This window comes from Cygnus olor, chromosome 2 (assembly GCF_009769625.2).
Source record: "Cygnus olor isolate bCygOlo1 chromosome 2, bCygOlo1.pri.v2, whole genome shotgun sequence".
Lineage (NCBI taxonomy): Eukaryota > Metazoa > Chordata > Aves > Anseriformes > Anatidae > Cygnus > Cygnus olor.
Window position 1 is genome coordinate 158,127,726 of NC_049170.1, and position 27,379 is coordinate 158,155,104.

Below are 27,379 nucleotides of genomic sequence, written 5' to 3' on the forward strand. Positions count from 1 at the left end.
CTCCTTGCCCTTCTCCATCGTCATATCTCAGGATTTTTCAGAGGGCAAGAAGTTATCTCTCTCTTTGACAGTACAATCTGCTACACGCCCTCGGAGAGATGGGTTTGCTATTTAGCTTCTCCCGATAAAGTCATGATATCATGGGCGAAACTTCAGAACACAGCAAGCTCCCCCTGTAGGGGAGATCTGCCTTCAGTTACAAATGATGATTAGCGTTTTCCTTGAGCTTCATCCAAGCTGGATAGATGACAGTGTATTTTGTGAACAAGAGCACGTTCCATCTGCCTTGCAATTCAAATAAGGGGAGAAAAATTAAAAGCCAGCTCCGCCAGATCTTGTATTTGGATCTCACATCCCAGCACGCTCAAAGGGAATTGGGAGCGGAAGTAGAGAACGGGCAGCGCTTTAATCCTGGCACGGACACCCACTCTTTCCTTGGTCTTAGGCAAGGCATTTACATTTCTATGGAGTTCCACTGGCAGCGAAACAATCCGCAATGTCTCAGTTTCCCCAGCTGTGAAATGGGGATAGGAGCACGGTCATACATCTGCAGCAGCTTTGATCCCTCATGTGCTGCGTGAGCAGGAACTGACAAGGGAAGATAGGACTCAGGGACTTCTGCTAAAAAAATCACCAGCAAAAAAAAGGCAGAGTTAAAGGTAAGCAAATGCTTACAGCTGTCACAGCACTGCCTGCCACAGGTACTAGCGGGAAGTCTTAGACATTCATGAGAGTGCTTATAGAAAGGTCTTTTTAGTCCCTGACAGCTCAGTAGAAGATGTTCAGGCTCAGGGTGTAAAAACAGGCTTTGTATGGACTGATCTTTGACCCAAAGCCCTTCTGCTTCCCATTCTTCAACAGCAATCCCTCACCCTCAAATCAGACGTTTATTCATCTTTTTGCTTTGTATCAGCAAGAGACCACACTATCCAAAAATGCTTTTTGATTCCTCCATAAGCAAGTGGATTTTTTAAGAGTTACTCTCCATTTCCTTCCTAAATAAAGCAACCAAACTTTCACTGCATGCTTGGCCCCACCATATCTGCACGCCACTTGCTGAACTGTAATGAAAACATGACCCTGGTTGTAAGTGCTTACAGACACCCGTGCTTGCAATGACCAGCTGGCTTCCGACACAAACTGGAAATACAGACCAACCCAGCTGCTTGTATGATGCTAGAATTCCAGGAAGGGGAGGAATATTTAAAAGCTATTGTGTTTTGGTGTTTGAGGTAGAATCATAGAATCATTCAGGTTGGAAAAGACCTCCAAGATCACCTGGTCCAACCATCCCCTACCACCAATGTCACCCACTAAACCATGCCCCTAAGCACCATGTCCAACCTTTCATTGAACACACCCAGGGATGGTGACTTTATCTAAGGCTAAACCATGCGCTTTTACAAGTTTTGTAAACTAGCAACGCCCTACCAAGCACTAGAAATGTGTTGTTTTTGTTTGTTTGTTTGTTTGTTTTGTGTGTGCGTGTGTTTTGTGGGTTGACATACTCAGGCCTCTCCGATGCCTTTTCTGCTGTTCATTCTTTGCTTTTCTCTGCTGGAGTAAAGCATTAATAAGCATGGTAGGAAAGGACTGATTCCAACAAACTCTGTTGGGATCTATTCCTCAACAACGAATATGGCTCAGAAAGAAGTGCTCAAAAAAAGATGCAATTATTTGGACTAATCCAGCAAGTTCGATAGTCACAGCACCATGTCAGCACTCTGTTGAATGCTGATTAATGTACTCAGGACCCATCAGAGCATGCAGACACATCATCCAGGGGATGTCCACAGAGCAACATTGATAGGACAGGGACCCCCTGGGCACAGGGCCACCCCACAGACTTCTCTTCCAGGGAGCTGCAGATGCAGGCACAGACACTGTCCCCACACCAGCCTTTGCAGACTCCCACCCACCCCCCTGATGCCATCCCAATATCCTAACTGTTCTCCCAGCTAAATGACAGATGTGGTGAAGGGTGCTGAAGAGCATGAACCCCTGCCTGCAGTGGCAAGAGATGTCAGAGGACGGAGAATGAGAATGACTTGTATTTCCTCACACGGGTGAGGAAATTGAAGTGTCTTGTATTTAGACTGAAGGAAGATTAAGGCATGAACTTTTGGTAGCTCTCAGTGGTACAGTCTGAGGAGATGGAAGGATAATGGGATCACAGGGTCACAGGATAATTCAGGCTTGAAGGGGCCACAGGAGGGCCCTAGCCCAACGTCCTGCTCACAGGAGACTACAACATCACACCAGGTTGCGCAGGAGTTTATCTAAAAATATGCATTTAAAAAAATACATATATTTACATAAAAATTGCATTACTCCATAATATCTAGGCAAGCCTTAGCAGTTTCTGCCTCAAGTGTGCTGTCTGGTAGCCTCAGTACATAGAGGAACTGAAGACTTCAATGCAGGGAAGGAAATGACAACCAGAGGGGTCATACCAGGTAGACTGATGGTGAACGGAGTAGTGGGGAAATACAGGTGTGCAGAAAGCACGTGGCACAGTGGGGTGCCAAAACCAACAAAGTTAGTAAGCCTCTAGCTGAAAAGACCATTTTTTTACCCACATAGGTTATCTTCTGACAAACCCAGCAGATATATCTTTCTTCCTCCTTCTAAAACCAACACAAAACCACAGTTCTATAAAACCTTTTTCATAAAAGAACAACTAAAAATATTAGAGAATACCTGAAGAAGATGAGCCTGCAGAGTGCAGAGGACGTAAAATAATAGTCTCTGGTATCAGCCTCTAAAAGCTGACATTCGCTGATAATACTGTTAACATTGCCTGGGATGTTTACTATAATTTCAGTGAGAACATGAGTCTATTACTGTCAAGGCAGTACCAGGCACGCACTTTTTGGCAAACTGGAGGGAACACGAACTGGTCTCACTGTGAAATGTGTATTTCAGTCACCGTCTCAGTGATCCCTTTCCCTTGTAACCTCTGTAGGGTCTCATCTTTACCCTTGGTTCACCCTTCTCTCCTAAGATGCATGGGCAGGGATGGGATGCTTCAGGGCTTTTGCCACGTGAGCTTTTTCTATTCAGGACATAGGTTAAAAAAAAAAATCGGAATTTTCACCAATCCAAATGGAGAGGGTAACAACAGGTTAGCAAGTCTGTATCACCCTTCACTTCTGTAATGCTTCTTTTCCCCTTTCTGAGTTAAAGACTCATGGATATTAGTAAAGTGCAGCAGCTACCATCATGAAACAAGGAAAAAAAGTGTTCTTACTGTACCATGATCTGAAGCAATGTGCTGCTGGAAGAAGAAAAAACAAACAAACAAACAAACAAACAAAAAAATCCTTATTTTCTAACCTAAAATGAATAAAAAAGAAAGCATGGCACTCAAAGCAGGAGGGCAAGAAGTCAAATCCTTGGTAACAGCTCTTGAGAGTCCTGCTAGGGGATCTTGCCTTATTGATGGACTATTGGTCTGCATTGTTACTAATTAGCACCGGAGAGTGAACTGCTCTAACCCAAATAGTAGGTGAGAGTGGTAATTCCCCTTTGGGGCAGCAAATCGCATCTACAAAAATAGTCGTATCGATGAGGCAGATGATGTTTGTACTGTCTGCGCTAACAGAAATAGCAGCAAGATATTACCTTTATTGAGACAGTCATCATTTGGCAACAAAAAATAGGCAAAAATGCAGCAAATGGAGGTGGAAAGCAACACGTTTTTAACAAAGGAAATATTAACACTTTCGTGAGAGAATTTGCAGAAGATAAACTCTATTTCACTAGAAGCACTAGAGATCTCTCTCCAGCTCTCTACCTTACCAATGTACAGACAGCCTTTAGCTCAGCTCAGTTTCTGTGGATACATATGCAGATGTGTCCATCCAAAATTCAGATTATTAGCAAAATAACGTGTATGTTAGCAGTATTTTCTCCTTCTGCAGAGGAAATACTTCATTTTTAGTAGCTGTTGAAGTCCATCACTGTTCAGCAAAGCTCTTAAGACTTACTTACATATGATTTGCTGAATCAGGGCTTTCATTGCTAGCTCCGTGCAAACTCACTGAAAGGAGGAGTTCACAAAGAGAAGGATTTAGGGTGAAATTCTTTGACGCTAACAGTCCCTGGATAAGGCAATGGGAATCTAAAAAAAGGAAAATTATCTCTAGTACACAGTGGATACCTCACCAATTTAGTTAAAAGCACTTCACTATACACAGTACCATCATAAGGTTACACCTGAGACACAAGAAACACCCAGGGCTAAAAATAGCTTTTATGTATTACTGTCTCTCTGTCTTGTGAAATCCTAGATCATCCACATATCCCTGATGAAATGCTGATTGCAAAAATACACAAGCATTAACCATTTCCGTGAGGAGAGGAAAAAGTACAGTTGTAGCCAGTCACCAAGAAAAAGTTTGGAAATTTGCAAGTAGCCTTAGCAAAAATGTTGTCTGAGCAGAAAGGATATGACGGAAGAATTTTCAGTTTGTATAACTGGCAGTACTTCATTTTGTGTCTCCTGTCTATGTCTCTGGATGTATTGGGTTTATAGGCCAGATGGATGTATAACAACAAACTTACAACAGTTGTATTCAGTAAACAGTAGAAATAGAAGGAGATACAGAAAAAACTCTCCACAGCTGCATGAGACTTTCAGACGTTTGTCTTTTAAACATGCAGCTACCACCCACACCATCTTCCAGGTTATTATGGAATTGTCTATATTCCAGGGAAATGATCCAGACTGCCCAGGTATTTGATCTGGACTGGTTGAACACCACACCGTGCAAGGCTAGCAGAATTGACGAGCTATATGGACATTGCACAGCACTTCACTTGGAACCCCTCTGGGTCCCATGTGATGCCTCTTCATCCCTGAAACAAAATCTTATTTTATGTGTGTTTTCTCTGTGCAAGGTGGCAGGTATCATGAGAAACCCGTGTCAGAGCTTGTTGGAATAATTTTCTTCTAGCGTGATGGTGAAGCTCCTCTAGCATGATGATGTTCTGGGCTCTAGGACATGATAAAAAAAGTATATGACAATTTTAGGCAGCACTGAGAACTGTCCTGGATGGAAAAAGCTGAACTTAAGGTAATATGTGATTTTACTGGCTTGCTGGAGAAGACCAAGAAGCAGATTTTCCCTCCTGCGGGTTGAATGCCTACTGTCGGTCAGAGTCCCTGAGGTGAAGCCTTGAAATACATCTCTTAAAGCAGTTTCATCCAAGAAGCATTAAGTTTATGAGCTCTGAGAGCTCTGTGGCATGAGCTAAAACACAGGATGTGAGGACACGTGTGCGATTCTCACCAGAAGTGCTTTTCTCATTCAACACAAAACTTTTGAACAGACGCACCCTCAGTTAACGTGCTCCACAAGGAAGCCTGGAAGTGAACTAGCACACGTTCAGTGTAGATGCTTGAGAGAGCATCATCTGGAGTGCAACCGAGTGAGTCAAACTGACAGAGAAAACACCAAAACAGCACTGGCCCATTCAGGGCAGAAGCTCTGAAACTCCAATTAATGCAACCTTTCATTTCTAACTGGCATGATTCTGGCAGTTTGGAGGCAGGAGTCGACATGCTAAGGACGTGGAGATTGACTAGGAGGCATTTTGACGTGAAGGCAAGTAATTTAGTTTTTGAGCAATGCATAAATATGCAGGCCACAAGAGTAGAAACAGGGGCAGAACAGGTAAATCAGTATGCTAAGAAGCCGGTCTCTGCATGAGTCTGCTGGGATAGGCTGTTTTTTGTTCTCAATATTTGCTAAGGCTTCACATTTTCAAAAGAGCCCAGCTGTTATTTCCACATATCTCTTATTTTGCCCTCAGGCTTGCACAGTTTCCCACAGAATTTACCCTTAATTCTCCTTATTCCTTCTCTTTCCTAAATGTCAGAGAAGACTAAAGAAAATTGTTGTGATCAAATCATCAAATCAATAGGGCTGCGGCTGTACAAGGACAGAGAAGATGCCCGTTCTCAGGCTCTGCAACTGCAGGCATGCACTTCTCTGCATCCACGTTACTGAGTCCTCTTACCCCCTGAATGGGGTGGCTGCAGCCAAATTGTTTTTGGAGAATACTAACTCTCAAAATGTGTTAATATTTGGGTAAGCACTGGGAAAAAAACGTGCTAGGATATGCCCTAACAACTTAGGAGTGTAATGAGTCAGTTCCGGTGCCTGGTAGTGTTCCTTGATACTCCTTAATTTACTAGTGTAGGAATTACCTAGAAATCTTTCCATCAGCGCTTGTAACCTTTGAATTGGATCCATGGGAGTTTAACACATTTCTTACGTTCAGCTTTGGTACGACACCAAAATCCTATGCACAGTCTGCTGCTGTAGCAGAAGGGAATTAACAAATGGGGAAGAATTGAGAAAAGAGCACCAAGGTGGCTGAAAAGCAAGGGAGAGTGACTTGTGAAGAGGAGGATAACTGTTAGCACTTGAGGAGTTTAAACACCAAAGGGGAAGAAGAATTATTTGCAGGGTCCAATAGAGTTTTACTAGGTGTTAAGAGCTGAGAACGAGTAAGGAATCTTTAGCGAGAACAGAGGGAAGCATTTCATCAACACTGAAGTCTGCTGGACCGTGAAATAGTCTCCCAAAATAAATAGTGGCAGCCCTACAGCCCGGGTCATTTTAAATTAGACTGGCCAAAATACCTGAGCGGATTCTCCAGGGAACAACTCAATACCGGGTCCCAGGGATGGCCATGTCAACCTCTGATGGGCATGATAATGAGGCTCCCCAACGCTGCTGTGAGCAGAGTGCATTTGAACGCTGTTTGACACTTACACGGCAGCAGATCTTTCACGTACGGTGCTTGTCATGATATCACGTTATTTATACATTACTTTGAGTTGAAAAGTCTGTGTGAAGAGGCAAGCAGAGCCCTCATAAGTCAAACCCCTGGACTATCGAAGCTGATGAAATAGCTTGCACTAAACCTTCTAAACGGTTAGCATCAGTGAGAGATTTTACTGAAAATACCCCTCAGCAAGAAATTATACGTAGTAATGAGTGAACAAGGAACATGTTCGAACAAACAAACATACTCTGACAGACTCTGTGGGGCTTTTTCTTATTTTATTTTTATTGTATTTCATCTTCTGTCTGGTTCCAAATGCTTGACTGACAGGAGTGTAAGTTGGCATCTACCACTTCTCTTCAAAACAGATAGGAAATGAACATCAACATTTCTCAACACCAATCCAGGGGGAACAAGCTTTCCTAAAAATAAGAGCATCTCACACCTGTTGCCACAGCCTATTCAGCTCATCTTCTCTTTTGCCAAGAGAGGTATCAGCTAAAATGAAGTTCTGTTGTTTTCTTTTGTTTTCTCCAGGATATCCTCAACTGATGATCAGAAACTAGATGGAGGTGTTCTCAATGTATACTCACTTCCCACAAGCAAGCAAAGCATCATCTCTCATGCTCTGATGACCAGATATTACTGGAGAAAACTGTCCACCTTCTCATATTAGCCAAGTTAATGCCTGGGTTCTACATCATATATTAAAAAAAAAAATAAATAAATAAAAAATAAATAAAAAAAAAAGAAAACCTGTGGAAATACCCCTTGGACCAGGGGGATCCTTTCTGTGATGTTTTGCTTCTTCTGACCTAAATGAGGAAAGTGAGGAAAGAACACTTTAAACAACTTATTCTCCCAATTCTCTCTGAGATGTAGGATGACACTCTTATCCTTGTTTTAATAAGTGACTTAAGATCAGTATGATGAGCACCCAGGTCACATAGGCTGATGGCAGAATTGACACTGAACTACTTCCAAATGCTTTTCTAGCACCCTTCTGTTGGGGAACTCTCCATGGGCATCTGCAGCTGATGATCTCCCATCTGCAATGTCCACCCAGTTAGTGCTGATTTATCACCAGACTGTGTTTCAGCCAGATTCACCTTATATTCATTTGGTCTGAATGACTGACCTCCTAATTGTTAAGTAATTTGATAACTACAATTAGTTCTATAAAGTGTCTGACATCTGCTACCTTTCAGGGCTGAGAGATGATGTGATCAGTCCTGGCAATGTCAGGTTTAGTAGCCAACAAAATGGGCAGCTGCCTACCCCCATGGGCTGAACTGTTATTGCTGCTGCTCCTCCTGTGGGGATGGAGACAAAAATGGGTGTAAGGAGCTCAGGATAGACAAACTGGCCTTTGCTATTACAGGCACAACCCTTCCCAACAGCAGGAGCTCTTCAAATATGCCCTTGGATGATATTGGTAGTAGGGTGATGGTTGGACCGGATGATCTTGAAGGTCTTTTCCAACTTTAATGATTCTATGATCCTATGATATTTTTGATATTCCCCACTGTAGATGGTAATACCATGCTCCCTGCTGCATTAGCAGCCCAGGAAGCACAGGAGTGGGATGTGAGGCTCCTACAGGAAAGGAAAGAAGGTTGTGGAAGAGGTGGGATGACCTGATGGAAGTGGTGGTAGTGCCTGGGAGGGCTTCTTCTCCTCCTCCTCTCTCATCACCTCCGGACAAGCTGTGTCTGTATTGAAAGGATCACCAGAGGTCATCTGAATCAATACTGCGTTTAGCATCTTTTTTTTTTTCTGTAGGTCTTTCCAGTCACCAGGCAAAGTTCCTCATTCAGTGGTTATCCATTCCTTCTCAAAGTTTTAATTCTTCCCCCCTGACCACAGGTGCCAATGAAAGGCACAGGGGGCTAAATTATATCCACTTGCTATGGCAGAGCTTGTGCCAGCACTGAGCACTGACAATGCACATTACAGTTCAGCTCATGTATTTCTGATGGCACATTTTACAGTGCTATATATAAAGTTGTTATGGCATCTATTATTCACTGCCAATACAGTTCAAGTTAAAATAGGTTTTATATAACAGTTCAAAGCAATATTTTAAGAAATAACACTTGTGTCAAGGCTGCTGTGTCCTACCAGATTTTGACATTTCCAAGCAATAAAGATCTTTATCCAAAATGTAGGGTTTTGGCGAGACATCTCCCTTGCAGACTTCTCTATTTTTAATCTGCAAGCAATATCAAAAGAAGTAGATTTAAATAAAATGAACAGCCAGCTGAACTTCTGACATGGCTGTTATCTTTCTAGGTAGAAACTGTGAACACTGAGAAGTGCCTCAAGGGATGTTCATGACAGAGAACAATGTCCCATTAACCTGCACCTCTGAAGAGATTCTAGAGATGTGGAAAACACACAAGTGGGAAAGAGCCATTGGAACATTAAGAAGATATCTATTATGGACCCAATTTTATATCTGTTTTTCAGGACACGAGATGGCAAGAGAATTTATTTCCTCGTTCTTTTAGCTATGAAAAAACGTTTTTTAATGTGTTCTTGCAAAAAGGACAAATTCAATGTCTCCAAAAGAAGAGGCCTAACACTGGTACCAGCATCACGAGCTTCTCTGAAGTTATGTGCTAATCAGTATGCCCCAGAAGACACAATGTTGTAGCAATGCTCTGCTTAAGACCTGCGTGTTTCTGGTGCTAGATACTCAGAAAAGTAACAATCCCAGTAAGGCCAATCTACTTGCATAAAATATGTTTTGCACTGCTCTATTCTTCATTCTGGTCCCCAAAGAGCACAGGAGTACAAATGCTATATATCAATTTGGTGATAAATTTAGTTTATTAGTTGGGTTTGACAGTTAAGAATAATGTTTCCTCTCAGCCTTCTTGGTTAGTTACTGGTTTTGAAAGCATATTGCAAAAAAAGTTGTAAGGGTGACTTTGAGCTCAATGAGTCCCTTCTCTGTACACTGACAACTTCTAATGAAGTTGGGGAAGTTTTAATGTACAAGATGAGTCTTTTCACAAGAAATATGTTCATGTGGGTCAACAAACAGAAAAACAAAACCCAGTGAAAATGATTTAAAAGCACCATCTGCTTATTCAAATACAGCTGGGGAGAGGTATGATGCAGTCCAAAAATCCATTTCATTTTCATTATATTTCTTTCAAAAGAGATGTTAAATAAAATACTGCTGGGCCTAAATGCTTTCCTCCTGGGGAGAAATGTTTTTGCTGCATTTGAAATAATGTATGTGGAATGCAGTCCTGCTTACTGGATAAACACGGATCTCAGATAGCAAAGCAAAATGGATGCAGCTATGTTGGGGACGAGGAAAAACAACTGGTAAAAGCAGTGCACACATTCTTGGGAAGCACAAGTCTGAACTTCACCAATTGCAAAAGTCAAATAGGTTATTCAGAGGGAAGTTAATATTAAGCAGAAAGGTAAGCAGAAGCTACCAAATCAATAGATATGCAATCTGCAAAATACATGAGCACTGCATTTATTGAGAAGTTGTATAGCACTGGGACTATATTCACCCAAATTCCTTGGCTGCCTCCTCAGCTTTCAACACCAGCAGCTTTCCTCCAGTTTCCACAAGCCACTGGAAAGCAGCTCTCAGGATGCATAGAGGTGTACAATACAGAGAGGAAACAGCAGAAGTCACCCTGACCACCCCTGCATGGCCACGTGGTCCAGCGTGGCACCATGCAGAAATACCTTACTGTGGCACAAACACAGAATTTTAAACAGTAAAATAAGGACTACTTTTTTTTTTTTCTTTTTTTCCCCTGGGAATGAAACAGGGCAGGATAAAGTTGAAAAGAGAAAAGCAGTGACTATATTTTAGAATAAACAATCACAACAACATCCTTTTAATCCGCAAAACAATGCATAAATACCATTGCATCCATCCTTCTTGGACACCACAGTACAAGATCATGCCAAAACATGCATCTTCTTGCAACAGAGTTCCCTAGAGTTTGTCCTGGTCGGTGCAAAGAGATTCCCCAGGTATGAAAAGTTAATTCACTCCCAAAGATACTCAATGTGAGAATATTCTTTCACAATTTCATCCCTAGTAATGCACACAAGTGCACAAAGGTCAATCATCTCTATTCAGCAAACCATAACAGAGATTAGATGTACGCTAACCTCAACCCACTCCTATAAAACTGTCAATATTTCCTACTTACAGGATTGACTCATATGTAACTATCACTGTGTGCAAACAGAGGTCAAACCCTCACAGCACCATTCTACAGCAGGAACATTTGTCCTCTTTTACCACTGTTAACTCAATCACAATTCCTGCTACACCACAACCAAAATCCACTCTGATAAAATTAGCTCAATCCCATTAAAAGACAAAGTATAGTCCTTAATTAAATGTTCTGATTTATTCTGAAGCCCTCTTTTTTTGGTTCAGCTTGAGTTTAGGCCTGTAAAAGCATACACATTAGAAAGATTTTATGTTCTAGTTTTTACTCATTTATTACCTAAATTTGGGTAACAAGAGTTTCCCAAAGCATAAAAGAGAGGTATAAAAAGAAAAATGTGGGATATTTAACTCATTCAGACCTCTTTTTGTTCCCTTTACCATATTATATTTATAGCACCTCTAATAAAAAAAAAAAAAAGTGAGGAAAAATAGTATGCCTTCTTTTACCTATATTAAGAATATCCAAACACTGTGACAAAGCAACAATTCTCGAAAAAAATCAACTTATTTCATCTACTTATTCTCTCTAATGAGAAAGATGAATATTTTCTGTCCCAAACTTCACTTTCAATTGTTTCTACAACACACCAAGAAAGTTGTTTTGCTGTTCAAAAGCAAGTTCAACTAAACTACCTTACTACAGACCGTTACGGAAGAAGAAAATACCAGCCAATGAAAATTAATTACTACTTGCCATTTTTATTACAGGTCATATAGATTTCTAGTTCTTCCTTCTGCCACAGAGTTCCAATTTTAGAAATGCCTGATAATCTCTCCTGTATCTAGTGATGATGTATAGGCAGCCACGTTAATTAGCATTTCTTTTGTCACGTTGAGCAATGCAGAACACAAGGAACCTGCACTTCCAGCTTGCAAGCCCACGACAAGAGGAGGTTACTCACCTCAATCTGCTGAATGGCCTCCTCCCGCTGACGGATGGCCTCCAGATCCTCTTCTGTGATTTCTGAGAGCAAGGCTTGATCCTGACTCTGGTTTTGCCACATGCCATCTCCTCCGTTAAAGATCTTCTCATCATCAGCGAGGTCAGAGAAGGGAGTCCTAGGGCTCTGCTCAGGTGGGGGAATAGAAAGAAAGCAAAGGAAATTTAACTGTTGTTCAGTTTTATATAGCCCTCTTGCAGGAAAGAAAATAGTCATACAATAGATTACATAAACCATAGTGAAAAGGTGAAGAGAGTAACTGGAAGTCACATGAGAGAACACATATCAGGTCTTGAGGAAGAGTTAGGACCTGAAGCCAGATCTCTTGAGCTACATTAGAGCCCCAGCAACCAGTTTGTTTTCTGACAACTCTCACAGAACAAAACATTTACATGCAGCTGAAAAAAACATTCATTTACCTCATTGATTTTACTGTAAATCCTTCTAGAATTAGATGCTTTCTCAGATGTACATAAGCCTTACGTGTCTGCCTTGAAGACTTTACAGTCCAACTTTCAAAAGAAAACAAAGATGCTATCTTGTTTATTTATGAGAAACTATAAATACAACTAAAAAAAAAGCAAGGCATTTATTATAATGTTCCTGCACAGTCATCAGTATGAGAACCTCACAGCTTTATGGTGTTTCCTCTGTAGAGTTGACTTGCTTTTGCTTCAACATCAGAAACTAATTTCTAGGTAGCTAGATGCTCATGTTGCCTTCAGGAGCTGTGCTTGTGTTCTGAGCCAGGTTCAAAGAGCCTGCTCGTGATCCAACTCATCTACACTGTGGAGGTTTAGCAAGGTCTTCTCATCCTCCCAGCCTTTAGCTTCTGCGCCTATATAGACGATTCAGTATAGACAGGACTCAAGAGAATGAACTGATACGAGGTTGGTGTGGATAGTCCAGAGGTCGAGTCCAAGTCCTAAACTAATAGGCACCGCAGAAGGCTCCAATCGTACAAGTTCATGGGTATTTAACTTCAAACAATGCACATAGTCCTTCAAACTGGCCTTGATTTGAGCTCTGACTCCCAGTCAAAAGTTACAATAAAAAGACATTGCAACTGCTTCCAGCGCTATGAAGTTGAAAGACGAAATGGCAGTTGCTACAGCACGCTCTTGACCTTAATGTCCCCAAAGTCCACAAAAACTACAGGAGAAAACAAGCACAACCATTGAGGAGGGTGCTCAGTTCTCTGAATCTGGACTTATCAGAAACACAAACACTGGGGCTCTTCAAGGAGTCGTGTTTGAGAAATAAAGGCCTTTGCTCTCTTGCTACAGCTAAGTTCTCAAAGTCGTTAAATGCCCTGAATTCTCCCAAATTGGACAGGAAGCAAGGCCATCACGTAGCTTGTTGGAAGGGCGCAAAAGGACTGGAAGACTGTAAGGACTGCAGTGGAAGTCGCAGTGGAAAAAAATGTCAAATCACCTAGGCACGAATGAGAAACCTAACCAATCATGCAAGAGGGAGGCAGGAAAATGAGCAAAAAAAGCCACTTATAAGGGGTTTTACTTCGTGCTGCTCTGCTTAGAGATTTGCCTTGGAGGAACTGTGAAGGAGGCATAGTGAAAATGGGTAGTTTTTAACTATTACTGTCACATTTAGACACGCAAACTAGCTGGATTTTGAAGAATATCAGGTACCTGGAAACTGTTATTTAACTCTTTAAAAAGTGTATAATTTCTGCATTTGGAGACTAAAGAACTTTTGCAGATGCCTAAATATAGACTTTGCCTAACAAAAGCAATTCATTATTATTATCACCATTGTCTAGTTGCAGACGAAGAAAATTACACAATGTGATGAAGTAAGTAGGGTAATGGAAGAAGTAGAAGCATGCAGAAAAAATTGGCAGTATAGAGTCAAGTATATTTCAAACATATAAACAGAAGATAAAAATATTTGACATGAACATCTTTGTTTCACCTTCTGCTTCCCTGGGATCTGTTATCTACAGAGAAAGGGTGCATTACAGGAAGAAAATCATCATTTAAAATGAGGTTAAAAATTCATTTACACTTTAAAAGATATTTTAATAAGATTACGATACTCTGGGGGGGTTTATTCACCAATTATTGTGTGCCTTGGACAGTAACTTATCTAGTTGAGTGTTTCACTGCCAAAAACATATATTAATGGACTCAAGAAGAAAAGAAAACACACCATGGGGTATTCTAATGCTTTGTTTTTAGTGATAGAGGAGTTTTTGCATCTTCACCAGTTATACTGCACAAGGTGATGAAGGCTGGAAGGGCTCACGTGTTTGACCTCTGAAGATGCAGGAAAGCAATGATTTGGTGAAGTGCTATGGTCACAAAGCTGCTGTACCATGGATTTAAATGCATGTGAATGGCCACCTTAATCCATGCTTCCCCATGCAGATATATCCATTTCAGTGGAAGATATCAAATTTGCTAATTACCAAATGTTTCCCATCCTGTTCTGAAGTGGGAGCACAGGATTAACAGGAGATTCAGCAATACAATAACCAGCTCCTCAAATGATATTAGTCCCTGCAATACTACAGTTGTATCACAAAGATGCTTGGTCTGGCTTCTGTCAACTGTATCTGTCATCCTCTCTTGTTGGTCCTACTATCTGTAAATAACCCCCAAATATAATACACATAGAGCAATGCAAGTGATGCTGCTCAGTCATCTCTTACAAAAGCCGGCTATTTATGAGTTTAAATACATAATGGTCTAGAAACAGATGTTTTTCTCCAAACAAAGTAGTGGCTTAAGTTAATTTCAGAGCTGCTGAAGGCAATTATGTGATTTTGTGTCCTTAACATCTTTTGAGAAAACCCAACCACAACTGCTGAATGAACGAGTGAACTGTGAAACAACAGAATGCAGGGGGTCTCAAATTGCCTCCCAGCCACAAAAACGGCTCCATAGTAACCTTAACTGTAGGCATCATGACCTGCTAGGGGGATCTGTATGGTGGCCGGCTGTGCAGAGAAATTAAAAGTGATTTTGTGGTTGTTGATGCTAGAGTGTCCCTCATTTCAGTGATAAAGTGAACAAATCCTGGATTTGGAAATGAGAAGAAATCTAATGACTTAATATTTCTGATTGAAAACTGTGTATAAGTGGGTTTATCAGTGTATTTCTTTCCCTTTAGAGTTTTGCTCATTGCCATGTCTGACAAAATCTCTTATTTATAGCAAGAAGAAATATGATGGAGGGCACTCATTGAGCCTCCACAGATAAAGTTCCTTTTGACAATGCACTGCAAGGGGCCATAACTCCCCATACAGGCATTTCTGCATTAAATTTGATTTAGTGCCAAATTTTATGCCCTGTGAATCTCTATGTAATTTTCTGTTGGATTTCCTTTCATAAATTGTTAATTGGATGTGTTTGAAGTTGCTCTTTTGTTGAAATTTGCCTGTAGCAGATTTTTGTCAAGATGTATCTATAAACCAAACACTGCCTGTGAAAAAAATGATAGGACAGAAAAAGTTGAGCTTATCTGATATGCTCAGTAGTTCTTTTAAAACTAAATTCTTAGGACTGAGGGTCATACTTTGTTGTTATTCATCATATCTGAAAAATTATGTCCCAGCACAACCTTTTTTTCTGTTGGATAAAATCTCTTCACTGGGATAAAATCATTCCTGCTTACAACTACATTTTTTTATCAGATTTATTCTACAAATGGGAAGATGCTATATGCAGCTGCTGATAGAGGAAAGGGAAAAAAAAAAAAAAAGAAAAAAAAAGTTTATCTGGAAGGGGCAACTTCTGCCAGTATCTGTATTTTACCAGCCATCAAATCTTTACATCAGCTGCACATCTGAGACTGCTCTGAAGACGAGTCCCCCCAGCCAGCCCTGTGTCTGCTTCACTCCCCATTTGTATATTATCTGGGACAAAAGAAGGGTGCTAACATGCACAATTTCTTCTCTACGCACACAGCAATATCAGTAGTTTTACAGCCCATGTCACATAAAACCAGCAAGGAAGGGACTGAAATGACCTCTGTTAATAGGCTCTTAATTCCGCCCAGAAGCAGAAATCTAACCTGAACTACTCCTACTATAATATCACCTAACCTGCAGGGTTCATCTTCAGAGAATTAGGGAATATCCTGCAGGTGGGTGCTGGTAACAATTCAGTCTTGTAGCTCTCTTTTACGTCTCTAACTTTAACGATGTAATTTCTGATTGCTCATTACAGGCTGTTCCCTTACCAGAGATTAAAATAATCAAGCAAACAAGGCATTTGGACAGGTACTACAGATAAAGGACATGATGTGTTTACTGGATATAGGTGAGAAAAGACTAAGCACCAGTGAAAGGTTTAGTGATTTCAATGGAAAAATTCTTTTCCACACTTCAGCAAAACCTGGATCCGAAAACCATGAAGACACAGCAAAATTGTAAGGCAGAGAGAAAGAGGGAGACACAGGCATACACTCTATTCAGCTCAGATTAGATGCAAGTCAGATGATTAAGGAGTCCGATGTGAGCTGCTATTGCAGCCTTTCACAGTCGTTCCAAAACTATCTGTAAAAGATGTAAATAACCAAGATTTATTGGAACTGGGTTTACAGACTGTGTCCCCCAGATGAATGACACAACCAGAGGGATAGAGGGATGAAGGGCTGAGGAGGACATTTGCACTTCTACCTTCAGCTTCTCTGTGAAGGCAATTGAAGAGGAGAACTAGGAAGAGGAAGAGCTCTCACCTTGCTACCTTAGGATGGATGTGACAGCATTGCTATTGCCAAAACAAGGAAGGCGAGTCTCCTAACTGGATTGAAAACCTAACTCTGGAAAATGAGAAGGAACACAATATGTTTCTGGCTACTTCTCCACTTAAATGCATATTTCAATCAGTTAGAGCTGTCCTCATAATCGCATGGTTGGAAGACACTCATGACTGAAAGCTGTCTCATTTATTCTAGATCATCCTGCAAGGTCTTGGAGTTATTAATGTGCTGAAATATTTCACGTTATTGTGCTGAAATATTATTATTGCATTATTATTTCACATTATTGCTCTGAAACACAAAATTCATTACGCACTTTCTGTTACTGGAAGTTCACTGAAAAATAACCAAAATCATGAAATCAGGATCAATGCAGGAAGAAGGGGGCTGGCAACTGGCTCTACTACACAGAGCCACTTGCCTCAGCTCAAAACCATCCCCAAACAGAAAATAACCTTCCTTTTCTATGCACATCATAGCTCAGAAATTCCCTGATCACCCCCAAGTTTATACAAGCCCAGGTAGAAGTCGTCTCACTAATAATAAGCTAATTTTGTAGTACATATTGCAGGTTGTTCCATGGAAACCTTTTGCAGCCAGGAAAATAAGAGTATTTTAGAGGTCTTACATGCCTCAGGCAGCACACCAAGGAAAGGTGCTCTGTCTTCTCCAGTCTCCAGAAGCTTCCCGTGCCTCCAGCAGGGATATGGCCAGCTCAAACAGTAATCAACGCACCTCCCACACCTCCTGCAAACTCTCACATCTCCTTGGGTAACATTTTGGCTCTGGCTTTCACACAAAATGCAAATGCAGAGATGTTTATCTCCTGCTTTATAGTATGTATAGACACATAAACAGCCAGGCTACACTTTATGAGGATATCCTATTCTCGCTAGCATCCAGGCTCAGGGATTCGCATTTTATTGCATGTAGAATAATGAGGCCAGAGTGCCTGCATTAAAGATCAATAAAATACTTTGCATGGAGGACCACTGTGCAGAATACTGCCGTTGTTACGCTACTTGCTTGTGCCTGACACATTTTTAATAGCACGTTGGCACTGCAAGCCGAATAGGACAAAAATGGCACGGAATAGCCAGTTTGGCCTGCCTATCTACAATATACAGCGAGGTTAAGAAGACAAATAAATCGAATTAGATAATCTTTCTCAAACCACACTTCCAAAACAACTCACCCTGCAGTCTCAATGAGATTTAGAGCTGTTTCTCGCCAAGCAAAAGCCCAAAGCAATTACAGGTAGAAAGGCCTCAGGCAGGCACAGAACAAGCAGCCTGGGACCTCTAAATCTTTTAGAGGAGTGAAATAGTGATATTACAACTTTGCATTATCTTTCACACAGAAGATCGCAGTGGTGATTGGTAATCTGAGCTCTGTTATCTTAGGAGAGGAGCTTCCCACGACAACAGGGGAAGAAATGCAATCACAAATTAACCATTGCTTGCTCTTCCCTCTCACTCAAACGCTGGGCACATTTTAAACTACTGCCTTTAAGTCCTAAACAAAGGCCACTTTCAGGGGGATATTTTTCCATCCTTCCTGCATGCATCTCTAACACAGGCAAATACAGAAATGCATTCAGCATTTTCTTCAAGTTATGTAAATGTGATTACTCTGCACCAATGTAGCATGAGAAAAAGCAGCATGCAAAAATTAGCATAAAGGGAAGGGCTGAAGTACATTTTTATTTAAATTAACTAGAATGTCTCATGTTTTGCTGTCTTCACTCTTGATCAAGTTGTTTACTTTTGAATGATGCGGGCCTGAAATTGAGCAAGAAAATCACCACTTCTACCAGCTTCCTGCTATGGAGTCTGCAAGAAATTACTAGTTTTAGGGAAAATGTAAAAACAGAAACTATTTTGCTGATTCGCTTTTCAGCATTTATAAATTCAATCATTCAAGTCTCTGCAGTCATGAAGACTAAGAAAATCCATTTAGTTTCCTGGAACTAGAAGAGACTTACTAACAGAGTACCCAGTTCATACCTCCTACTGTTTCTTTCTTCTTTATTTTTCCTTCAAGACTTTATTACTCCACCAAATTCATTTTGAGCAATCCTGACCTCAGCTCCTAGGGCTGCTCTAGTTCAGAGTCGATCTCACTGTACTCAGGGTTGGAGAATTAAATGACATGTCTTTGGTAGACGAAGAAAAGGAAAATAAACCAGAGGCCTGAGGTTTAGCTCTCTGATATCCAATGTGCTTTTAAGAAGTGCCGCGTATTTTCACCCCAAGGTGAAGATGAAATTTAGGAAGAATGCCCTTCCCACCAGGCTCAGGTGGTGGGGCTGACACCGAGCACAGCCTTAGGTCAGATAATTTGCCCATGGAAAGCGTCAGCTTCTACAGCAAATTTCAGCTGATCGCAAGGGCTACATTTGTCACTTATTTTCACAGAATCACAGAATCGTCTAGGTTGGAAGAGACCTCCAAGATCACTCAGTCCAACCTCTGACCTAACACTAACAAGTCCTTCACTAAACCATATCACTAAGCTCTAAATCTAAACGTCTTTTAAAGACCTCTAGGGATGGTGACTCAATCACTTCCATGGGCAGCACATTCCAATGCCTAACAACCCTTTCGGTAAAGAAGTTCTTCCTAACATCCAACCTAAACCTCCCCTGGCGCAACTTTAGCCCATTCCCCCTCATCCTGTCACCAGGCACGTGGGAGAATAGACCAACCTCCACCTCGCTACAGCCTCCTTTAAGGTACCTATAGAGAGCGATGAGGTCATCCCTGAGCCTCCTCTTCTCCAGGCTGAACAACCCCAGCTCCCTCAGCCACTCCTCGTAAGACTTGTTCTCCAGACCCCTCATCAGCTTCGTTGCCCTTGTCTGGACTCTCTCGAGCACCTCGATGTCCTTCTTGTAGTGGGGGGCCCAAAACTGAACACAGTACTCAAGGTGCAGCCTCACCAGAGCTGAGTACAGGGTGACAATCACTTCCCTAGACCTGCTGGCCACGCTGCTTCTTATACAAGCCAGGATGCTGTTGGCCTTCTTGGCCACCTGAGCACACTGCTGGCTCATATTCAGCCGACTATCAACCAGTACTCCCAGGTCCTTCTCTGCCAGGCAGCTTTCCAACCACTCATCTCCCAGCCTGTAGCGCTGCTTGGGGTTGTTGTGCCTCAGGTGCAGGACCCGGCACTTGGCCTTGTTGAACTTCACACAGTTGGCCTCAGCCCATCGGTCCAGCCTACCCAGATCCTCCTGCAGAGCCTTCCTACCCTCGAGCAGATCAACACATGCACCTAACTTGGTGTCATCTGCAAACTTACTGAGGGTGCACTCAATCCCCTCGTCCAGGTCATCGATAAAGATATTAAAGAGGACTGGCCCCAGTACTGAGCCCTGGGGGACGCCACTAGTGACCAGCCTCCAACTGGATTTGACTCCACCACAACTCTTTGGGCCTGGCTATCCAGCCAGTTTTTAACCCAACGAAGCGTACACCAGTCCAAGCCACAAGCAGCCAGTTTCTTGAGGAAAATGCTGTGGGAAATGGTGTCAAAAGCCTTACTGAAATCAAGGTAGACCACATCCACAGCCTTTCCCTCATCCACTAAGCGTGTCACTTTGTCATAGAAGGAGATCAGGTTCGTCAAGCAGGACCTGCCTTTCATAAACCCATGCTGACTGGGCCTGATCGCCTGGTTGCCCTTCAAGTGCCTCATGATGACATTCAAGATAATCTGCTCCATGAGCTTCCCTGGCACTGAGGTCAAACTAACAGGCCTATAGTTCCCCAGGTCTACCCTCCAGCCCTTCTTGTAGATGGGCGTCACATTTGCTAGCCACCAGTTGACTGGGACCTCCCCTGCGAGCCAGGACTGCCAATAAATGATGGAAAGCGGCTTGGCCAGCTCCTCCGCCAGTTCTCTCAGTACCCTTGGGTGGATCCCATCCGGCCCCATCAACTTGCGTACATCCAAGTAGCAGGTTGCCAACCATTTCCTCGTGGATTATGAGGGCCACATTCTGCTCCCCATCCCCTTCCACCAGCTCAGGGTACTGGGTATCCAGAGAACAACTGGTTTTGCCGCTAAAGACTGAGGCAAAGAAGGCATTAAGCACCTCAGCCTTTTCCTCATCTCTTGTAACTAAGTTCCCCCCGCATCCAGTAAAGGATGGAGATTCTCCTTAGTCCTCCTTTTTGTGTTGATGTATTTATAAAAACATTTTTTGTTATCTTTAAAAGCAGTAGCCAGATTGAGCTCCAGATGAGCTTTGGCCTTTCTAATTTTGTCCCTGCACAGCCTCGCAACATCCTTATAGTCCTCCTGAGTGGCCCGCCCTCTTTTCCAAAGATTATAAACCCTCTTTTTTCTCCTAAGCTCAAGCCACAATTCTCCGTTTAGCCAGGCCGGTCTTCTTCCGTGCCGGCTTGTCTTTGGGCATGTGGGGACAGACCGCTCCTGAGCCATTAAGATTTCCTTCTTGAAGACTGCCCAGCCTTCCTGGACTCCTCTGCCCTTCAGATCCACCTCCCAAGGGATTCTGCCAACCACTGTCCTGAACAGCTCAAAGTCAGCCCTCCGGAAGTCCAAGACAGCGGTTTTACAGATCCCCTTCCTGACTTTGCCAAGAATAGAGAATTCTACCATTTCATGGTCACTCTGCCCAAGACAGACCCCAACCACCACATCTCCCACCAGTCCTTCTCTGTTTGTGAACAGAAGGTCTAGCGGGGCACCTCCCCTGGTAGGGTCACTAACCAGCTGCGTCAGGAAGCTATCTTCCACGCTCTCCAGAAACCTCCTAGACTGCTTTCTCTGGGCTGTGTTGTGCTTCCAGGATACGTCTGGGAAGTTGAAATCCCCCACGAGAACAAGCACTGACGATTTTGCAACTTCTGCCAGCTGCCTGTAGAATTCCTCATCCGTCTCCTCATCCTGGTTTGGCGGTCTATAACAGACCCCCACCAGGATGCTTGCCTTGTTGGCCTTCCCGCTGATCCTAACTCACAGGGACTCAACCTTATCATTCCCAGCCTCAAGTTCCACAACATCAAAACACTCTCTAATATAGAGAGCCACACCACCACCCTTCTGTGCTGCCTGTCCCTTCTGAAGAGCCTATAGCCAGACATCGCAGCACTCCAGTCATGAGAGTGGTCCCACCACTTTTCCATGATGGCAACCAAGTCATAGCCTGCCTGCTGCACGATGGCTTCCAGCTCCTCTTGTTTGTTACTCATGCTGCGTACATTAGTGTAGATGCACTTCAGTTGGGCCATTGCCTTCTCCCCCGGCCTTGCCATTGTTCCCCCTGGCACACCTCTAACAAGCCTTATTTCCACCCTGCATAACTCTTACAGATGCCCCATAAGCGAGAGAAGAAGCAGTTTGTCCTATTCCTATTTCCAGCCCTTCTCCTTTCTTTCCCTTGACTTGAGAACTTTATCTGCTATGCAAATAGATGGTCCTGCGGCAACTTGAGTGAAATGAAACAGCAGCAGTGAAAAAGAAGTATAAATTCCCCCTCTCTGTCACCTAACATCCTTTTATTTTCAAGCTCATTTTATTGAATAATGGAAGTCTGATCACAAATACCTAAACCCATCCTTCCCAAAGCCAGCTGCCTGTACTATCAGCAGCTTCAGGTGTCATCTCCATAAATGCAAAGCAAACAGATAAACGTTCCTTTAGGACTGTCTTGAAGAAGAGCATTCACCGGTATTTTTACAGCATCGCATCACATTTCTAAAGCTGTTCCTGCCCTTTCCTAGCTGTCTGAATTATGTTCTCATCATTCTCTGGCTCTGCACAGCTCTGCTGCTGGCACTGTGTTTTGGCTGGCACTGCTGGCTGAGAGCTGTACTGTACGTCGTCCCTGGATCCTGATGCTAGGCAGAAAACTCCCCTGCTTGCAGCTCCATCACTGAGCAGCTGAAGCACCCGGCATTTCTGCAAATGGACCACGCTCACAAGAGCTCGCAGACACATCACAACTGCCTAGAAAGGACCGTGTTGTTTCTGCCTCCCGGTGTATGTGCCACGCAGCTGGAGAGCAGGTTCCTGCTACAAAGGCAAACTAGAAGGCGAATGAGTCACTGGCTCACTCGCTAACACCTGTCTAGGGCAAAAAAAAAAAAAAACAAAAAAAAAAAAAGAGAGAAGCTTTTTCCTGGGTTCACACGGAGGCGAGAGCCAAATTCAGCTTGGTTTCCTGCGGCAGAGACAACCCCTAGCACGGGCGCAGTGCCACCCTGTAGAGCGGAGCAGGGGAAAAGGAGGAAGATGCTGGAAACATAAAGTACGTCTTTTTCTTTCAAGAAATTCACTGCTTTACATGGAAGGTATGAAAATGGGTGCATTTACTGAATCCTAATAGCTGCTACGCAGAATAGAGAATTTGGATTTGTATGTTAGTGGCAAAACCAGAGTATATTTCAATGCCATGTACTTCGAAGGAAAGACACTCCTGTTAATCCTCATCACCTTCTGGTTTTTTTGGAGTTCTCAGCTACTCTTTTTCAGAAACACAACTGATTCCCACAAAACAAACCTCTTTGACAGCAATCTTTTAATGTCGTTTCACTACTGGTGTTTTCCAGGGTTTCAGTGGACTGCTCAGAGTCCAAGGAAATGTTCACAGCTTGAAACTGAGAAATGTTCCCGTTTAGTGGCTGCTCTGCTAAACACCTGCCCATTTCACAGCCCTGGCACTGCCTGCAGTCACAACACTTCAGCCACTGCCCAAAAGCCTGACCTGAAACGTGGACAAAAGCCAGAGGCAGCTTTTCACTGCCCATCTGAAGGAGCTTTGCTGAGCATCTGCTGGGGTTGGTGGTCAGCCGCTGGGCTGGGGAGACTAGGCAAGGGTCCTGCATCTTTGTAAGAGCAAGGTCCACCTCTGGGGGAGAGGAGGAGGAAAGCCGGGGGCTGAGCTTGGAGCAGCAGGATGGGACAAGGCTCCTTCATCCAACCACAGCTTCTGGCACCACCCACGGAAGAGCCCCCGCTCAAGTTATGGCAGCATTACCCTGGGAAAGCAGCAAGATGCTTCAGCACAGAAATGACTAGCTCTGGGACAACAGCACTGCCTCTGCAGGCAAACATAACCTATTTTCACTTACAGGCTTTTCTCAGCCTTCTACAGCTGAGAATTACTATCCGCCAGATTTCACCATAAGGAAAAATGAGGCATCAAGACTTAAACAGTCTGTCTTCTACAGCAAAGGGTGCTCATCCCTTTGGTCCACCTCACAGAAAATTATTTCAATACTAACTCTGAACAAAGCAGGGCAGCGTCACAGGCTGGAAATCCAAAAACATAAAGTCAATGTGATATACTCAAAACGATCCAGCGAGAGTCAGAGCAATTAACTGATGACTCCCATGAGGTGTCTCCAGATGAGAAAGAGACCTCTAAATAGAAAGCAAATCAAGTCCCTAAAGTCACAAGGGGCAGGCGCTGAGCTCTGCTCTCTGGGGACAGCGACAGGACCCGAGGGACCGGCATGGAGCTGGGACAGAGGAGGGTCAGGCTGGGTGTTAGGGAAAGGTTCTGCACCCAGAGGGTGGTTGGGCACTGGGACAGGCTCCCCATGGCAGTGGTCATGGCACCAAGCCTGATGGAGTTCAAGAAGCATTTGAACAACTCTCAGATATAGGGTCTGTTTTTCGTGTGGTCCTGTGTGGAGCGAGGGGTTGGACTCAATGATCCTTGTGGGTCCCTTCCAACTCAGGATATCCTATGATTCTGTGACCGGAAACTGAAAAGATCAAAAACATCTTGAATAAATCTAGATTTAATAAAGCAAGGATGCTGTGAAGATGACAGAGGAACTCATTACTGACAAACACTAGGTAAATATTTTGTGGTATTTCCAAACACAAGCAGTGCTGAACATGGTAAAATTTGCCTGACTTTTTTCTAGGGTCTTTTTAAAGATTATATACTAAAGGAGTAGATCCAGGCAAGTGATTCTGGCAAGTATTTTAGTGAATGTCCCTTATCCTCCATCAGTGATATATAGTCAAGTGACCTTTAAACAGGTGTCTTTTAAACAGTTTTCCCCACTTGTTTTGCTAGAAAACAACTTGGCAGCAATGACAAAACCTATCCTGTTGGCAAAACCATGAAGGCAGTCCTAACACTACTTGAGCTGGTTGTGCCTTCAAGCCCACTCAGGTGGATCTGAAGAGCACATCTGTCTATGTTTTATTATAGAGGTTCTGCTATTCCTCTTGGGTCAAGAAAATAACCAAGACGAAAACACAGTCCTTATGGGCTTCTCCTTAAGTCTTACGTCTCTTTTAAGCAACATATCTGCTCCAGCTAAAAAGGGATATGCTGAAAGTGTATAACCTAACAAACAGAAGTTCATTTTATTGTCTCCCCATGCTACCAAACATGTTTTATTTTGCTTTTTGCTTCAAATACGATATGTTCCAGGTCATGGGACACAATCATCCTCTTGGGAGGAAAGGAGATACTTGGAAATTTGCATTGGATTCTAATAGTTGTGTTCTTAAGTGTATAATCATGGCACGGCACTGCATAGCAGAGCCTGTTTAGAAAAGTACTTTTTCAATCAAAAAGTCTTGGGCATTTGTTCCTAAAGAAATACATCCAGTGCAATAAAGAACACATTTTCAACTATCGTGGCTAAGTGGTTGCTATCTAAGTGCTGTAGGAGCACTTCCTCTATTCTCCATTAACACCACGGGGGCTCTTCCAGTGACCATTCCTCCTACCTGTCCCAGACACACAATGTAAGAGCAGAAGAGCCTTGTTCATTCCCCTGACCAGTTGTAGTCCCCAAAAAACCCAGTCTAAGATTGCAGCCCATAAATAACCTTAAAAAGATAAGTTCAACAGAAGGAATTAAATGCTTGCCCTGTTTTCCGTGCGCTGTGACAGCAATAAGCCACTTGGATCTGAGGACGCGGTATTACTGGAAACATTTAACAACCAGTCAACTTAATTTGGAGTATGTAAGTTTCAGTTGCAAGAAAAATGAAGAGTGACAACTTGAATTACAAGTCAAATGAAGTCAGGATATTTGCTGATTTGAAGAAAAACATAAGAACAGCAACAAGAAAATTGTATCTTTCCTCAAGAATAGCAATAAAGTTATTACAGATTTAGACAACGTCTCAAGAAAGAGAAACTAACGATTTTAGGTAAATTTACTTGTAGGTGTATATCTGTGACCAAAATGCCTGCGAAGTGAAATAATAAAAATGGGAAGTATAAACATTGCTCAAGGGAATAAAATACTCTTTCTGAATTAGTTTTTCCACGGAAAATTAAGTAAGAGGAATTCTGCAGTTTGCTAATTTATCCTGTACGAGTTCTACATTGGGAAAGATGAAGTGAGTTTGACCTTACAAACAGTGACAAGAAATAGGAAATGCCAGCAGAGATATGCAATGCAAGCCAGCTTTATTATTCTCGTGTGCTCCATGCTGTCTCTGTGCCATACATTTACAGAGCTGCTAACCTTTTTTAAGCTCAGCCGTTCAGTCCCACACCACACCATTAGCATATGGGCTTCATGGAGGCTTTCATGAGGATTGAAAAGCTACCTAAAATGTTTGCAAAATAAAACATTCGGGGAAGAGATTAAGATAAAAAATGCTGAAAGGTTTTCAGCTCAGTGCCTCTGGAATGTGACATGTAACAAAATTGCCCAAATTATGTTCATTTTTTCAGTGAACATCAGGACAATACCTTAACTGCGTCAAAGGCAGGAGAGGCCACAGATACAGATTTGGATAATTTCTACCACACATTTTTATTGGAACATTATTATTATTTATTTTACTTTTGTTTTAACTGTACTATTCACTTGCCAAACTGATGGGGCATAAACCATCAACACAACTGTTCTTTATTAGCTTTAGCACTAAACCTACATGTTTCTTTCCCAACATTAGGCCGTTCTGACTTCTATCATTTAACTTGGTGAATAATCCACCCAGTCTTCATCTATATTTTCACCTTGAAAGTATTTATAGACTGTAAAAACATCTTTTTTGATAATCTCTTCTAAACTACTTAATTTAGCTCCCTCATTTTCTCATCTGATGCTTTATATTCTATGGGTTATGCTATTTTACTTGCTCTGTTTGGATTCTTTTTGGATCTCTCTTTATATGCCAATACCTTTCCCAAACCATTAGCTTGAAGATTTGATTGCTTGTGCCATAAAAATACTTCTGTTGGAAACTTTCACACAAACACCAGAGGAATTTTGTCACATGTTACAGCGTACTCTGAAAACTGCTGCATGTGTTTTTGGTTGGTTGCTTGCTTCTCAGTAATTTTCTTAACTATTCCACCTAGTCTCAAAGGGCTCAAATATGGATACTTTCCATTCCTACAGCAATAAAGGAGAAATGAACTGATTCTGCAAGGCTAGGACATACTCCCTGAATTAAAATCATATTTCACTCCCTGAAAGAGACCTCTGTCTCCAAAACCACGCTGGAAAAAGATGCTCTCAGTGGAAAGTGGACAGCTTTCTGCTCTTGCTCTGATGGCTAGATTACACCTCAAGCTTCAAAATGCTGTATGAAATAATTGCTTATTGTCAAAATCTGACAGCTCCATGCCCCTAGGTCCAACCAGCAGCAAGGGTGAGCATGTATTTCCAGTGGGCACACACATGCATACAACACATACAAACAACTGACCATATGTATTCACACCGACAAG

General features: G+C 42.4%; 1 protein-coding gene across 8 annotated transcripts in view; it reads right to left on the bottom strand.

Annotated features, from left to right (window-relative positions):
- The window catches only part of TSNARE1 (t-SNARE domain containing 1), a 461,283-nt gene that overhangs the window by 207,460 nt on the left and 226,444 nt on the right, over nt 1–27,379 (bottom strand). For all 8 annotated transcript variants that reach the window (XM_040547413.1, XM_040547407.1, XM_040547408.1 and 5 more), the window contains one exon: nt 11,920–12,084. In XM_040547413.1, coding sequence (XP_040403347.1) covers nt 11,920–12,084 — 165 coding nt within the window. The remainder of the gene's footprint in view (nt 1–11,919; nt 12,085–27,379) is intronic.